Below are 16,277 nucleotides of genomic sequence, written 5' to 3'. Positions count from 1 at the left end.
ATACGAAATTCAATGTATGATAGAAAACTAAAGTTAGATAACCCCAGTATATTTCAGATCTGCTGCAATTATTATAATAGCAGTTATCTTTTATGTAAACAATAATAATGTATGCCCAGCTTTGGGTTTCTCGGCCTTTAAAGAGGGGGAAAAAATTTGTGCTTCGTGTGAACTATTTCTTAACCTCGGCGGCCTGTCAATTATAAATGAAAAAGCTCAGCTGTCCAAAACTCCCAACTGCAGGGAGGAGACGACTCGACACGCAACCCGCTGCATGCCGTTGCATGGCTCTTGTCACGTAGGCACGTCACTACTAGTGTCATCTCCCAGGTAATCCCGTAACCTGCTGGATTTCGCCTGAATTCGTAATTTCATATTATACCAATGTAAAATAAAACGTAGGATTTGTTTAAAAAAATTTTAATCAGGATAATCTACCGTTCTAATCATTTCCTCGGTTATTTGATAATACTGCATGCGGTAATTACAACATTAGAAATGTAATTACTGTTGCTGAGCTGTAGCTACAACATGCAGGAAAAAGAAATGCAGATTACGGAATGAAAAATTCGCACCTCGCGGAAACTATGCGCACTATTAAAGTTACGGTATCACTCCGTGACGTGTGCCTGTGTGTTCCTTAAAAATTATATTTGTAAATATATTTTTAATAATTTAAATTAGTATATCACACGACATGTCGGAAGAGCTCAAGCTAGATCACCGAGCGAAAAAACGTATTAAAGAAGTGAAGCGAAAAGCTAGACCAGGTATGCCTCATAACCTCGTTCATAACCTATTCAGTAATGCGATATGGGCGTGTAGAAGATTTGAAGTCCAATTCAGTGATTTTCGAACATTATAGTCCATTAGATCTTCATTTCATATCCCATTAATTTTACAATGTCCAATTTGTCGGTATCAAGTAACAAGTTAGCGCCAAAAAAAGTTTCGCCGAGTCATTTCTTAAATATAATTCATACAAATATTTTTCTGCATAGAACTTGGAGATAAAATCGCCTGGTCTCAGCATGGTTATCACAAAAAGTTTGCTACCTTTTGGGAATTTACTGATAATGTCGATCGTATCGATGAGAGGTCGGTGACTCCGGCCGAGTTTATTGAAAAGTATGAAAAGCCTTACAAACCCGTAGTGATACGAGAAACTCAGTGCGATTGGAAAGCCCAAAACAAATGGACTGTCGAGGTAAATTTAGCATGCATTTATGTTTCGGTATTTCTCATAATATCAGAGCTGGGAACAAGTATCTGTTCTTACATTTCATTCGTTAAGAACTCCTCACCTTTATTTGAAAATTCATTCCAACTTACTCATTCATATTATTTCTAGACTCCATGAAAATTATTAAATGTTATCTAATAGGTTTTGTCTGTGATTCTGAAAATGAAGTCAGCCTGAAATAAGTAAGGTTAACGTAACGAAAGATTTAATTCAAAAGCACTATATTGCAGCTCCAGACTAACTGAAGAAGTAGAATTTACAAAATCAAAATTTATTGATGCTGTATTACAATTGATTGTACATCAGAGTATGCCAAAGTTGTGAAATAATGAGTTGTTCTAAAGAAGCATCGTCACAATCATGTTACGACCTTGAATATGATGAAGTGAAAGTTTGAGTCTTTCTATCACGTCAATTACCATATGATGAGTAATTTATATGCGGTACTCTTTGAAGACCTTTTTGCAGTAAAAAAATCCCACTTTTTAGGAAATACTTTCTCACTTGTTACCAGCCTAGTGTGCACAACAGTTGAACCTCACTCCTTAGAGTATCAAATATTTTGGTAAATCCAGAGTTTTGGCCCATACATTTTTTGAGTTTAACATTATTATGTATGATTAAATTTTGTGACATGCATTGATCTAAAATTTATGTTGCTAAGTAGAGGCTTGCGAAGAAATATCGGAATCAGAAATTCAAATGCGGAGAAGACAATGAAGGGTACAGCGTAAAAATGAAGATGAAATACTACGTCCGTTATATGTTGAATAACGAAGATGACTCGCCACTCTATATCTTTGATAGTTCATTTGGAGAACATCCACGCCGTAGAAAATTACTAGAAGATTACTCAATACCACTATATTTCCAAGATGACCTTTTCCAGCATGCCGGAGAGCATCGACGACCACCTTATCGATGGTTTGTTATGGGACCCGCGAGATCAGGTATGAATCAAATGAATCTCAGGGCACTGTCACATTCGAAGTTATTAAACATTCAGTAACATTGTTTTATCCATTTTTTCTATAATTTGTTTTTTTCAACATAATAAAAGAATTATTTTAATCAAACTTAGAGTATATGAGATAAGGCATATTTGAACTATATTCCATGGAATTTTTATCCAAAAATTTTGAAAATCCAGTTGATCCGAACTGGTTTTCGAAGACCCAGTATTTCTACGGTGGACACGATAACTCCTGCTAGCTTCATCTGAAAACGAGAAACCAAATATTTTCTGTTAGTAGGTGAGTATAGCTAGTGAATGGACGAAAGATTTTTTTTTTCTTTGATTACAACTTATTTTTTAAACCAATACATGGTGTAAAGGGTACCAAATATCTTACTTTTTTTCAAAAGGCTCTGCCAAAAATTCAAACTTCAATTTAAAAAAAAATCCTTCGTTTAGTCACGAGCTGTACTCACCTACCAACAGAAAATATTTGGTTTCTTGATTTCAGATGAAGTTAGCAGGAGTTATTGTGTCCATTGCGGAAATACTGGATTTCCCAAAACCAGTTCGGAACAACTGAATTTTTAACATTCTTTTGATAAAAATTTGACGACATGTTGTTCTCTCATATACCCTAAGTTGGATCGATAATTGTTTTATTGTATTTAAGAAAAAGTTGTAGAAAAAAATGGATTTTATGAAAGTTCACGACCCACATAACCTCTTAACTTACCTAGAAATATGTAGTACAAACTTCAAATATCAATTCAATAGTTTTGAGGTCTTGGCATTGTTCATGCACCGACATATTTGATCTGTAAAAGTTTTCGAAGCTATCCTAAGTTGAATAAGTTTCTGGTGTAATTTTAATATGTTTGTCAGGCACTGGTATCCACATAGATCCACTGGGGACTAGTGCTTGGAATGCCTTAATTTCAGGCCACAAACGGTGGTGTCTATTTCCCACTCACACTCCTCGTGAACTTCTTAAAGTTAACGCAATGGAAGGTGGAAAGCAAAGGGATGAAGCTATCACTTGGTTTGCTACCATTTATCCACGAACGAAACTACCCACGTGGCCAAAAGACTGTCAACCGACTGAAATATTACAAGGGCCAGGAGATACTGTCTTTGTTCCAGGTGGATGGTGGCATGTAGTATTGAATCTTGACAATACAATAGCAGTAACACAAAATTTTTGCTCTCGCACAAACTTTCCCGTCGTATGGCATAAGACGGTAAGTTTTAACTTTATGGAACTTTTCATTTAATTTTTATTCATTCATTTAATCGATTTTCTGAGTAGAAATAAAAACAAAGAATTTGTTCATCTCATGCACTGTCTACATTACTGAATATAGAATAGTATCACAACAAGTCAAATATTTTAATAAGCTATTAATAACTTATTTATAAAGCGTCAATTTTGTTAGACTTTCACAAGTTCCATGTCAAGTTTTATTAACGATCATTGGTGGCCCAAAATGCTGTAATTGTTAACTTCAATACCATACAGATAATATCAATAATATGAATTTCATCGAACTTTTCCTCTGATATTTCCTGCCAGGTAAGAGGGAGGCCTAAACTTTCACGCAAATGGCAAAGAGTACTTCGTGTCAAAGAACCAGATTTAGGAGCATTAGCTGATACTATTGATATAAAAGAAGATACAGGGGTAGCGAGTGATTCTTCAAGTGGATCTTCGAGTAGTTCTTCTAGCAGCAGTAGCAGTAGCCAATCGGAAGACAGCGCTGATGATAGCGGCCAAGAATCACTCACTGCACACAAAAAAAAGAAGCGGTACCTATACCACTTCAATTTTTTTCCTTTTCTGAATTTATGAATATTAATTTGTAGTATGCAAATTGAAATTCTATTGTTATGCCATATTAGTTATTCGGTTTTAGACATATTCATTATATCATGTCTCGAGCCCTTAGTTTGAATTACCCATTTGCTGAAAAATTTAGGTATGAATACAATTACTGAAAGCCTCACTGTTATTAATTTCAGAAGAAAACTAAACAACTGCCAACCCTGACAATATCGTATCCTTGGGACCTCCAGAGACCTCAGACTGTACAGTATTATACAGCAATTATTGTTTGTACCAAGAGTAAATATTGTAATTAATATTACCATATTCCTGTTCATAATAAAATAAATGCTAGATAATACCAAAACTGTTTTACTATGTTTGTATAACTTTATTCCATACTGAGTAGCATTAGGCTTAATAGATAACGAGATTTTCTAATTTTCCTTTCATTGAAGTTACATATTAGTGTATAATTCCAGTTCAACAAGCCATCTAAAATAGTGTTGAATACGTGTTCAATAAGAAAATACTGCTGGTAAGTTTAAATAGTACACTTAGATTATGTTTCATAACTGATAAGGAACGCAAAGAAATATAAAATGTATGCTACATTGAGTTAAATTTAATTTTAGTGATCTATGAACAGAATATAAAATAAATTCGCTAAAAATTTACAATTGACGCGCAGATTCGATTCAGCGCCTCAAGGAGTTGCTTCGTTGTCGTTGATCTCTCTTGTAGTAGTGCCATAGTTTCAAGGAGCCATCACTTCACGTTCGTAGTTGCGTTTTTGGTAGCCATGCAAAGCATTAAACAGCAAAGTAAACAACACAGATGCAATATAACATGGAAATTTAACAATTATAATTGTGAATCATACAAGTAATCAAATAACTAGTTATTACGATTTTTTGTAAGCAGTAATTTTTCAATGTATGGAGTTGCAGTTTACAATGTGGTAAGAACTGTGTATGTAATCACTGATAATAATTTATGTGACATTAAAATTTCCTGTAATATGCTAATAATATGTCACTACTTCGAGGTAAACAAACTAAAGTGAAACCAAATGTGCACAGCATGTACTCGATTAAGTAAAATTTATACAATAAATATGAGTCCAACAAGGAGTTGACCAGTATCCAACAAAGTACTTATACATGTAATTGTGTATGTGGGTATATTTGTTGGATACTGGTCAACTTCTTGTTGGACTCATATTTATTGTATAAATTTTACTTAATCAAGTACATGCTGTGCACATTTGGTTTCATATATATATATATATATATATATATATATATATATGTATATATATATTCACTTGAATACAGTTGAATTTTATAGTCAATTAAGATTCAAGAGCCATGATCAGATGAATGCAACAACTTTAAAATTCGAATTACTGCATAACAGTTGAATTGGTAGATACGTTTGTTGCTTACAAACATAATAAAAAATATATTGTTCTTTCGCGGTACGTGAAGCAAAGTACATGCGGATTGTTATAAAATAAAACCAAATGAGCTGTAAAAAAATACAAAACAAATACAAATGAATAAAATAAGTTAAAGCGATACTGTAGACACAGACATAATAAGCGAGGCATCAGGTATTCGCCACAGCTTAACTTCTCCAGAGCTGTAATCAATATCCCCCATCATGTTAAATTGATTCTTAACTAAGTACACTATTCTCATGGAGTTTGGTCCAAAGTGTTCCGGATTGTGTTAATTTTTCTGTAAGCACGTATTTATCACAAAGTGGCCTTTGGACAAAACCCCTTAGAATGTGTAAAGTACAATACGAGACTCACTTGCTAGCCGTGAATATGTGTTGTTGATTCGTGACAACTGCATTAATCGCAGAACTATGAGCCCGAACCTCTCCCAAAAGGCTGCATTCTCCAGATTGATCTCGAGGAACTGACCATGCTCTCAATAAACCACCGCGACACCCAGAAATTAGAACCGAGCCATGGTTTACTGTACATAATCCAAGAACCCAATCTTTGTGAGCATTGTTGAGCGATTGAACTAATTCCATTCTTTCTAAATCCCATCTTTTAATACACATGTCTCGGGACCCTGTGAAACGCAGTTAATGTAAACCATTGGAATTTTATACGCAGTACATTCAATTCGGCTAACAATTACATACCAGAGAATAAGGTTGAGCCATATGTAGCCAGGCATTGTACACCATCATAGTGAGGCGGTGCAAGGCTAACAGATTGCCCAGAAGTATTTGGCTCTACGAGAGCTATAAGGTGGTCTTTGCTACCAGTAATTACTCTGCCATCAGAAGCCACTGCCAAACACATTACTGCAGCAGTGTGAGCTGTACTCAGTCTTCCAGTGTAAGTTAACTTGCGCAAGTCCCATATTCTAACTTTATCACTAGTTGCCGTATAAAGTTCTTTCTCGTCAAGACTTAGAGCCACGTCATTTATTGTCGTCTCCCCAACAGGAAGTTGAAGGGTTCTAGATGGTGTTGATAGAGCCAAAGGGCCGCTCTGAGCTTGACCGGATGAAAACAGCGTTTTGATACAAGAGTTTCCAGCTCGTAAATCCCAGACTTTTACATATGCTGCTGATATACTAAAAAGCAGGCGATGTTCAACAGAATATTTTACCGCTACAACATTATTTGGATGACCACTCAGTGTGAGACTTTCCAGCCCAGTTTCCAGATCCCAAACTTTCACTGTACGATCTGTACGTGAAAATTATATCAAGTTAATTTTGCAGACGTTTTTGCTTCAATTTACTTTACAGATTTTCAGTGTTATACCTTTGGAACCGCTAAAAAGACGATCATTAGTAGCACAAATAGTAAGAACAGCCTTGCTATGTCCTTCTGCTACATGACTACATTGCAAAATTGCTCTGGGTTGCGCCTGTAAAATAATAGAAATCTGCATTACAGAATCCAATTGTTGAACTGAAGTAAACGTATATTCATACTTCGCATAAATCATGCTTCTCTCAATCAAGATAGTTTGAAGTATACTTACTTTTCCCTGATATTGGGAAATGACTCCTCTAGTAGGTTGAGGGTCAGAAGGCAATGGCTGCCTACTGGCAGTCAGCCTTGAAAATACATTTTCTTCTCGACTATTGAATCGACGATAAGCAGTCGGCGATCCAGGTGGTGATGATACATCCGTCAGTCCAACCTGTTCCCTGGTTAGGTTGTTTGTTATGTTAACGCGTTAGTCAGATTAGATGCATCCCAGGCTGATTACCATGCTTTGCTAGGTCGGGGCTACTACACATGCAAGTGCGAACGATTGATTTTAAAGCACGGACGAATTCCTTTTAGGAGAATGCACATTGTCTTTTTGCCAACTGCAGAGAGAGATGATAAAAATTAATTTTATCACAAGTACAATGTACAACTATACTTACAGTCGTATGCTAATCTCATGGCAATGTGATAGTTTGATCAAATATTGGCTTAACTTGTGATAAATTTAAATGAAATGAAGGATTATTTTCATTGAGTTTACGATACTTTTTGTACAATTTTTTATATGATTGTTGGTAGAAATGTGTTAGATGTTGAAGAGTTTATTGTTGTATGATCATTGAGAATTGTCTACGAATGTATTTTGTCAAATGTATTCCGTTTTGGAATCTATTTATGTTGCAGACTAAAAAATCATCTACGAATGTTAGAACTGTCTAGATCCCAATTTCATAAAAAACATTAATTCGGATCACTAAAGGGGATTAACTAAATATACACAACCAATCTACAGTCCTGCAGTTACTTGATACGAGAAGATCGTTAGTAAATGTTAGTTGTTCTTTTAGCAGCTACAATATCAAAATGAAGGATTGGCAAGAAATGTGATTCTCATCAAAAGATATTTGTCCGTGTATGTGACTAGGTAGTTGATTGGTACACGTTTGTTTAGCATGTGGAGAGTTTATGCATGTATTTATTGTTATGGCAGAATTTTATATAGACCATCAGATTGCATAAAAAATTAATCGATACTTTATACAAGAAAGATAATTTATCCATAGATAGGCATTTCTATCAATACATTATGTTTATATGTAATATGTAGGGAATAAATATGTTTACTTTTAAATGTTACTCTATTTTGTAGTGTGCTATAATCTGTACTTATTGTTCATCTGAAGGAAATACAGTAGAAATCAGTGCATTGTACAAGGCATTGAAACAGAGATATACAAGGAGTGCAAGGGTAAAGACGTGTTGAACCATTGTCACTCACATGGAGCCTCCCCCAGGATGGAGGGGTCGTCGCAGAGGCCTTGGCGAGGTACTATCACGACGAGTTAACGTTGGTGAGCCACCAATGACTCCAACTCCGTATTGACTTCTAGTCAATACCAAACCCCTAAATTGATTATTACAGTATGGAAAATTCATTCAATGATACAAATCGTTGTAAAATAAATGAAGTATCATTTGACGTGCTAATGAGGAGTATATACTAATTCATACATCTAATGTAAAAAAGCTAATTATGAATAGACTATTTGCTCAATGATGTAATTAGATAATTATCATATTCAATGAAACCTCTAGTAAATTTGAAATAGATACTATGAAATATTTGCAATGTATTCGAAGCCTTGGTTCAATTCTGATTTGACATACTTACTTTAGACTGCCAGGAGCGCTGGGTACCCTTGTGAGTGGATGGTTGTGGTTTTGATTTTGATCGTCATCCGCTTTCGTCGTATCTGAACCTACTGCAACGCCATAAAGTAGCTCCTGTGGCTGTGTGGTCCTCCGTCGAACTTTGTTGCTTTTCTGTTGTTTATCGTCAGTTCCAGAAATTACTTGGTTGTAGCTGTCATTGCTGGGAAAACGCACAATTATGTAAACGTAATCAGGACCAACAGGAATAATAAATGTGCAAGTGTGATAATGCTAACTAGTGTTGAACTAGCTAAAATAGCATTGTTTAATTTCATAAATTTACCTCAGATAATGTACGAAACTTACTTGTCTGGCGAAGAACTTCTTGAACTATTGGGACTATAGATAGAAGAATTATTTTGATGGTTATTGGTGAGTGAAAGTAAATCTCGATCTCTCAACACATGTTCAAGTAGTTGATGTTGCACATCACTTTCCTGCGAAACTTGGTTCAATCTAGTTTCCATATCACGGACTTCTGATTGCCTCTGTGCGGCCATACAACTTTGTTCCACAGTAAATGCCAGCATTCTTTCTAATAGATAACGTGCTTCGTCAACTGACTTGATCGTGGCAAGCAGAACCTCAGCCCCTGGCTCACTCTCGCCTTCTACTTCACCCATTTCCACCATATCACGCTGACAGTCAGCTATACTGTCCTGTAATAAAACTTGGTTTAATCTAATAATTACGTTTACTATGAATAAACTTTACATTAAAATATTAATATTGTTGGTTATTGTATGAATTGCCAGACCTACCTGTAGGTAACTTATTTTACTCTTAACGTTATCAATTTCTTCGTCTATATCAGCGGTGTCACCATTTGCAGCAGCAGCAACAGCTCTCCGTTTTTGAAGCCTTTCCAAATCCCTTCCTAATTCTTCTCGCTCCTGTAAAAGCCTTTCCATTTCTCTTTCAGTTTCAGCTGCAGCCTGCTTTGCCAACGCCTGCTTTGTAATAGTTCTTTCAAACGTTTGCCACCTTTGTTTAAGGGCCTTTGGACTCTTCTCTTTTTGTGCTGTCCTACCAGCTGCCTTCTGACTCAAACCTCTATCTCGTTTCCTGAGTGCCGTTACCTCTTCCTGCTTTCTTCGTAATACTACTTCTTTCATTTTTTTATCTGCCTCTAAATTCCTAATCATATTCGCATTTTTACGACTTTCTTTACGCAATTGAGCTATCTCTCTATTGCGTCTCAACTCATTCTCCTTATGCCTCTGTGCCTCTTCTCTCATCTTGTTCAGTAGCTTAACTTTTGCTCTCTTCATCTCTGCCAACTCATTTCTCAATCCTCTAAGCCTGTTCTCACTTTGAGATTGACTGCGTAATAATCGGGCATGTTCTTTTTTGGCTGACTGAAGTAATCGCATCTCTTTTTGCATTGACGATAATTTTCGCTCGTACTCATCCCGTAATTTTTTAACTTTCTCAGTTGGCGGAGCAGGGTGTTGCTGTAAAGATGACAGTACTTTATCTCGTTCTTCAGTCGTATTTTTAATACGTGCTTGCAATTGATTCAATTTGTCTTCGTAGTGTTGTTTCATTGTTTGCAGCCTTCTTTGCGACAATTCCAATTCTTGAATTAAACGCTGCTTAACGTCTATGTCCGACGTCAGAGCTTCTAACTCTCGCCCCATAGCTTCCTCCTCTTCATCTTCTTCTACAGAGCATAAGATAAAAATTGAAAAACGTCATTGCTGAATACTTTTCATACCTGTATCAAGATGAATAAAACAGATTCAATTTTACCTTTTCGATCTGCATCGTCATCAGATTCATCTTCGCTCATGAATTCGTGAACGTTATCATTTTCCTCCTGTTCTCCATCTTCTCCTTCTACTTTTGCAGAAGTGTTAGAATTAGGTGTATGCTGCTCTTTTAATGCTGCCAACGTGTTAATTTCTTTCTGAAGTTCTTTCTTAGCTTCTGCCAGGACAGCAGAAGAGTCGTTATGAAATACATAGGAGGGTTCACCATACATATTAGCTGCATTAACCTGTTAAACATAGGAAACAAACGCACATAAATCATTCGATGAAAAAACGAAAAAGGGATCAATTTATTGTAATTTTATAAGTAATTTACCTGAACTTGTCGTTTTTTCAACTGCTGATACATCGCCTCTGCTTCGAGTAGTCGAGCTCGCAGTTCTTCTATTTCTTGCAAATAGCCTTGCACTAAGCTGGTCACATCATCACTGCCACTTCCTCCGGATGCTAGCCAATGACCTGCTGCTTTCTCTGCTAATAGAAGAGCATTCTTGGCTGTAAGAGCTTCCACAGTTTCAGAAAGAGCTTTGACTCTAGTACGAAGACTGGTCAATTCACTGTTCAGCATTTGATTCTCGTGCCAAGCATCGTTCACACCATCCTCACCGACCACTCTCTTGCCTTCAAGAAATTCATTAGGTTTCATTAAACGATTAGATGTGAACATCTAATTGAATGAGCAACATTTAACTCACCCTGCCTGTACTCCATTAATTCAAGTTGTAGCTGCTGTATTTCTCTGCGAAGAGAAGCAATTGTTCGCGAACTTTTGTCTTGATTTATTGTCACTTTGTTCTTTATGTTTCTTGCTCTATTAGCATATTTCAAAGTACTCAGTGTTTCCATGAAATCACGATCACTGGGCGAGACACATGCTATCATAACCGTTTGGCTATTTCCACCCAGCGAGTCCTGCAGCAGCCTCGTTAGCTTGGAATCTCGATACGGAACATGGAGGGCTTTTTTCGTTGTATCTCCAAGGGCTGAGATTACATTACCAAGTGCCAACTATCAGTAAAACAAAAGATATCTATCAAAGATTATGCTATTCACAATCAGGCTAACATTAAACGTCTTGATGTTCGTTCCAATCATGTGGTTTTACATCTCTAAAATTCTTTGATATAACCTACGATATCAGTTAATTCGCCTTATTCTTTAACGCTATATACCTTACAGTAGATACTTACCAAGCCACAATTGATAGAAATTCCTTCTTTAGCTCTTTCTCCGGTAGCTCCAGTTCGTTTAAGTCTTTCTGACCCTGCCAAGTCGACAAAATGAAACTTAGCAGTTAGTGTTTCAAACTCACTAGCAGGTTCGGTGCCGCTAGTGTCAACGTCTGCATCAGGGTCTTCAACTTTTACACAACGTTGCTGTTTGACATGCAGTGTAAATATTGCATGGGACCTTGAAGACTGTGTATTCATTTGCGTTGAGCCAGTTGTGCGAGAGAGAGCTCCAAGTCGCAAACACTCCAAAGCATCTTCCGGACTCGTCACAATTCTTGGCTCTACACCTGTCAAATGAATACTTCCTGTAGTGTCTTCGTGAATACGAGCTCCTCCCCTTGGACCACCTGGCTCTAATAAATCCTTGAGTTCTTCGTTGTATAATTCGAGAAATTGTGCCGTCACCTGTATCAAAAAAGTATGTTTACTCAATTTGAAATCAGGCTTTAGTGGTAAATTCATTAATTCAAGTTCTCTATGTAGCTTAATGATGTGTGAATTATATTCAACCATCACTATATCTTTATTTTAATGTGAACTCAATAAATGTCTCTGGTCTATCAAAATTTTTGAAAATTTTACCTTAAACTCTGGTGGCATTTGCCCACGTTCTCTGGCACGCTCTTGCTTTTCTAATATCCCATTGTATAACTGTGTAATGGCTCTAGGAATGATGCCGATCACACTGTCGTCTACTTCGACATCGAAACCTGTTCCCATGGTGTAGGTTTTTCCAGAGCCAGTTTGACCATAAGCAAGAACAGTAGCGTTGTAGCCATCTAGAGCACCGTCCACCAGACGTGCAACACAAGCCTCATATATGGTATTTTGTCCGACACCAGTATCAAAAACATGATCATACGTGAAAGCTTTGTCCGGGCCAAGAAAAACCTGCGGCTCTCCCGGCGGTACCTGTGTACATACTCTGCACATGTCTATAACCTCACGAGCAACCTGAGGCCGTATCCTGAAAAATTATTGGACGATAGTGTGATTACGTAGAAATTACAATATATCCTAATGCAAAGTGCAGCATTGAAACGTCTTTAATATTTCCCAATTTGTTGCATATATATGTTTACTACGATTAAAAATGGGATCCAGACTGGGATTGTTTGAATGTAACATCGCAGCTTTTGCCATCACACTTCTCTAAACATAAAGTTAAGCACTAAGCACAAACACATAAACATATTTTGTTTATTAGCTCAGTTCATATTTGAATAAATGCTAAATGTTTAGCATTAAATGAAATTTATGGGTATTTTTTCCATTTGATCAGATTTGCAAGAAACTTTGAACATCATTAATTTAAGATTATCTATTACTATGTTCAATTTCTCATTGTATTCAATCACACCCATTGCTTAATATCATCAATGAAAGTTATTCCATGGCATATGGAGTAACAGAGAAGCAGGAGATTCGTACATCGACATACGTGAGAGCGGGAGGAGGGGGGATTAGGTCCATTCATTCTTGAATCAGGTATTTATTATGCATGACAGGGATAGCGACAGAGCCTACACATCTGTGTCTTAAAAGGAGAGATCATCCTACTAATAACAACGTACCACAGACTGAGTAAAAAAGGTGATGATGAAATAAAACGATTATATAATTAGTCGATGACAGAAGTGATAGTAAACACCATCACTACCTGAAGTTAATAAGTGAATCATTTTTTACGCAAGGAACTGTGTTTGACAATGAATTTGAGTGGATCTGTATGAATTAAAATTCATACGTGAATGATTGGAATATATTTTACTTTAATGCGATGCTGATATTATCATTTATGTCAACATCCAAGGATAGAATTGAGGTTCAAATATACTTTGTTTTACATGTAGCTTCAAATACACTGTTAGAAGCACGTACTTGAAGGCAATTAGATGGTATGAATTTTAAGATGATATAAAGTCTTTTCAATGTAATGTCTGTTCTAAAGTGTGTTGTTTCAAGCCAGCCTGGGGACTTGCGTATACAAAATATTCTGGCCTTGAATAGCAATCAGAGTATCTTCCCACTTTATTGCGTTGAACGGGTGCTGATATTGAATTTTAAATAAAACAGGGACATAGGTGTGGAAATTATGAACTCTGTTTGTAAAAACAGATGATAAGTGTTTGGATTGAACAGAGTAATGTCTTAGGTTTTGAATGTTGACGAGGTAATATTAGCGCCCACAAAATGACGTTTATTGTATGTGAAAAGTGCGAAAACTTTCATATATTGCAATGGAAGTGACAGTTCTTTGCATTGTCGTCACAGGTTCAATATTGAAAGATGATTTTTAAAGCATGAGATCCAAACTAATATAAGAATTGAGGTCATCCCATGAATATGTATCTATAGAAAAAATAAAATTTCGCAACGAATTAGGTGTCCAAAGAATGTCAAATTTCCTTATAGAGGACTACGTTTCTTGGACCCCCCACGCAGCTCGGGAAGCTATCTCCATTTATGCGCTTAGAAAAAAAAATCGACCAATTGGCACTCTGTGATGAAAACAAATCGGGATTTGCATTTAGATGCAATAATAATCACGTACCTGACGGCCACTCGAACGCTCGAATCATCAGCCATCATTTGCCGAGCGCGATTGTTGTAAAATGTGCAACCACTGACTGCAGCGGTTAAAATTTAGAAACAACTGCACTTTTCTACGTAATTGAGGTAGAAGTCGGATCTCCGTAGGTATTGTGGCTGCTCGGCGCTATCCGCATGAAGCGAAGAATAGCAAAAGAGAAAAAGTAATCCAACAATTTGTGGGATTTATAATTTAAAGACCGGTATCGGCGTATCATACGGCCGGCCTTGGGGAATTGATTAACCCTTACGGTTGTTTAACACCCTCTTCATAGCTTGAACAAAATGTTACCGCGCATCGTGTGCCACTGTCACTACGACGGCTCGACTGATTTTACTGTTTCTACAGTGACTACAGTCTACTGTCTTTCGATACGAGTTTAAGACAGACATCTTGAATCAGGTGCACCATGCGCCATCTAACCGCGGAATAACATAACGCTAATTCGGCTCTGAACTATCCGCGCGATCCGTTGCCAGTTTCAAGTTAGTTTCAGTTTTGACATTTTTTTCGTTATTGATGCACGTTACGCTAGAATCATGAATACATTGCGACGAAAATCGGTCAATTCAAATCGTAGAAGTTCGGGTAAAAGAACTGTCAGCGATTTAGAGACGCCAGAAAAGGATAAAGACTCTAGGAGACCGTCGAGTGTAGCTCGTCCTCCGTCTGACATTCCTTCTACAAAGTGGTGTGAAATTCTTGACGATGCGGAACAAGACTTTATCGTCAACTCGATTCGAGAAGAGCTTATTTGCCGAGCGATGGATATGTTGTATGCCAGATATCTCGAGAAGAATTCCTACGCTTTTGTCGTTCACTGTTCGTACCTCGCCTGGATGAGATTGTTCAACGTAAACATCAGGCCTGCTAAAACATATTTACTTTTCCGAGTTTAAATTAACCTACTTACACAAGGTTTTTCGCGTACTCTTTGACCCCCGAGTTTATTATGCAAACATCTAGTGTGTTTATCGCAGTGGATGTATCTGAAACATGATCCTGGTGAAAGTGTGCAAACGATCGACGAAAATTGGTCCTGCGACGAAGCGCCGGATCCGGTGCCCGTCGATCCATGGGCCTGCGGCAGGATGACCGTATGCAAAGCACAATCAACGCCTCCAGAAACAAAGCCTTGTTCTATCCCGTGTTCGTCGACGGTCGATGTATACCCTCAGATATCAGTTCCCGCTTTTACAGAATCATCGTTTGAGACAAACAGTCATCAGTTGTCTGTAAGTTGCTCGAAAGATTTAAAATATTTTTTACAATTATGAAAAATTAGCGACTCTCAAATCTGCCATCTATCTGCGTGAAAAAAATAGCGTGAACTTGTGAGGGAGGTTATTTTGAACGAATTTTTCCCGCCAAGCATTCGCCCGTGTCATAGTTATCAGAAGTTCGCATTGGTGGCGTCGATCTAGCATTTGTGGCGCTAGTGATTAAATACCAGCCATTAGATTCCTAACTCGTCGATTAGAAATTGTGGTCGGTAAGCTTATCGCGGAGTAGCTTTTTTACAGTCGGTAGTCTGTACCTAGTGGGAACCAGCGCTCGAGTGTTTCATCTTTACCGACGTGATATTTCCGACATTATCGTCTGGGTGGTTTTCGCGTTGCCGAACAATCGAGAATCGAGGTCAGAAAAAAAGAGCATCTCAAGATTTAAACAATTCGAAGACGCATCAAGTAACGACTTGTCGGTTTTAACAGACAAATTACTATCATAAGTGCGATATGTTCTGCCGCCTTCTTCCGATCTCGTCACTGCTGAGGTAAAAATCTGGATTCATAAATTGATACGTTGGGTAGTAAGGAATCGGCAGACAATTCGGCTGCGGTATTGCTCGATAGAGCCTGTTCTAACTGGCTTTATCCTGATATGCAAACGTTCACCTTAGAGCCGTCTCTGTATACCTTGACTACCTATTCGTTCTCGTTTGTTTTTCACCTGGGCAAAAATGAAAAGCGTCGT

General features: G+C 37.3%; 4 protein-coding genes across 7 annotated transcripts in view; 3 read left to right on the top strand and 1 right to left on the bottom strand.

Annotated features, from left to right (window-relative positions):
• The first annotated feature begins 559 nt into the window (after nt 1-559).
• Nucleotides 560-4,387, top strand: LOC124416648 (bifunctional arginine demethylase and lysyl-hydroxylase PSR). 2 transcript variants are annotated; one of them, XM_046897904.1, is made up of 6 exons: nt 560-770; nt 1,002-1,207; nt 1,911-2,193; nt 3,084-3,439; nt 3,772-4,004; nt 4,221-4,387. In XM_046897904.1, exons 1-6 carry the CDS (start codon nt 698-700, stop codon nt 4,243-4,245), a joined length of 1,176 nt encoding a protein of 391 aa, XP_046753860.1. In that variant the 5' UTR covers nt 560-697; the 3' UTR covers nt 4,246-4,387. The 2 variants fall into 2 exon arrangements, with proteins under 2 accessions (XP_046753860.1, XP_046753859.1); XM_046897903.1 differs by having other exon boundaries at nt 4,218-4,387.
• A 3-nt stretch (nt 4,388-4,390) lies between these two features.
• On the bottom strand, nt 4,391-14,694 carry LOC124416641 (kinesin-like protein KIF21A). 2 transcript variants are annotated; one of them, XM_046897892.1, is made up of 15 exons: nt 14,265-14,694; nt 12,293-12,677; nt 11,669-12,115; nt 11,174-11,486; nt 10,795-11,099; nt 10,459-10,705; nt 9,468-10,369; nt 9,013-9,365; nt 8,666-8,866; nt 8,273-8,398; nt 7,040-7,208; nt 6,817-6,922; nt 6,184-6,738; nt 5,840-6,110; nt 4,391-4,791 (listed from the first exon to the last, which is right to left on the bottom strand). In XM_046897892.1, the coding sequence occupies exons 1-15, from the start codon at nt 14,300-14,302 to the stop codon at nt 4,719-4,721; spliced, it is 4,491 nt and encodes a 1,496-aa protein (XP_046753848.1). In that variant the 5' UTR covers nt 14,303-14,694; the 3' UTR covers nt 4,391-4,718. The 2 variants fall into 2 exon arrangements, with proteins under 2 accessions (XP_046753848.1, XP_046753849.1); XM_046897893.1 differs by lacking the exon at nt 4,391-4,791 and adding an exon at nt 5,319-5,664.
• A 148-nt stretch (nt 14,695-14,842) lies between these two features.
• On the top strand, nt 14,843-15,202 carry LOC124416258. Its single transcript, XM_046897186.1, has one exon. The coding sequence runs from the start codon at nt 14,843-14,845 to the stop codon at nt 15,200-15,202; it is 360 nt and encodes a 119-aa protein (XP_046753142.1).
• LOC124416651 overlaps nt 15,024-16,277 on the top strand; it is a 95,703-nt gene continuing 94,449 nt past the window's right edge. For both annotated transcript variants that reach the window (XR_006930794.1, XM_046897908.1), the window contains exon 1: nt 15,024-15,538. Coding sequence is in view for 1 of the 2 variants with exons in the window: in XM_046897908.1 (XP_046753864.1) it covers nt 15,287-15,538 (252 nt within the window). In the remaining variant the exon portion in view is untranslated. The remainder of the gene's footprint in view (nt 15,539-16,277) is intronic.

The sequence above is a fragment of the Diprion similis genome, chromosome 2, assembly GCF_021155765.1.
Source record: "Diprion similis isolate iyDipSimi1 chromosome 2, iyDipSimi1.1, whole genome shotgun sequence".
NCBI classification, from domain to species: domain Eukaryota; kingdom Metazoa; phylum Arthropoda; class Insecta; order Hymenoptera; family Diprionidae; genus Diprion; species Diprion similis.
This window is presented reverse-complemented; position numbering and strand designations above follow the sequence as displayed.

What these genes read in the sequence shown, in the direction of transcription:
- LOC124416641 (XM_046897892.1), bottom strand. Translation starts at nt 14,302, where the DNA reads ATGATGGCTGATGATTCGAGCGTTCGAGTGGCCGTCAG. An exon ending in CATCCTGGGGGAGGCTCCAT is followed by an intron (nt 7,209 to 8,272) that starts GTGAGTGACAAT and finishes CAACCTAACCAG; the next exon opens with GGAACAGGTTGGACTGACGG. An exon ending in TCTTTTTAGCGGTTCCAAAG is followed by an intron (nt 6,739 to 6,816) that starts GTATAACACTGA and finishes TTTCACGTACAG; the next exon opens with ATCGTACAGTGAAAGTTTGG.
- LOC124416258 (XM_046897186.1), top strand. Translation starts at nt 14,843, where the DNA reads ATGAATACATTGCGACGAAAATCGGTCAATTCAAATCGTAGAAGTTCG.
- LOC124416648 (XM_046897903.1), top strand. Translation starts at nt 698, where the DNA reads ATGTCGGAAGAGCTCAAGCTAGATCACCGAGCGAAAAAACGTATTAAA. An exon ending in CCGTCGTATGGCATAAGACG is followed by an intron (nt 3,440 to 3,771) that starts GTAAGTTTTAAC and finishes ATTTCCTGCCAG; the next exon opens with GTAAGAGGGAGGCCTAAACT. An exon ending in GCACACAAAAAAAAGAAGCG is followed by an intron (nt 4,005 to 4,217) that starts GTACCTATACCA and finishes TATTAATTTCAG; the next exon opens with AAGAAAACTAAACAACTGCC.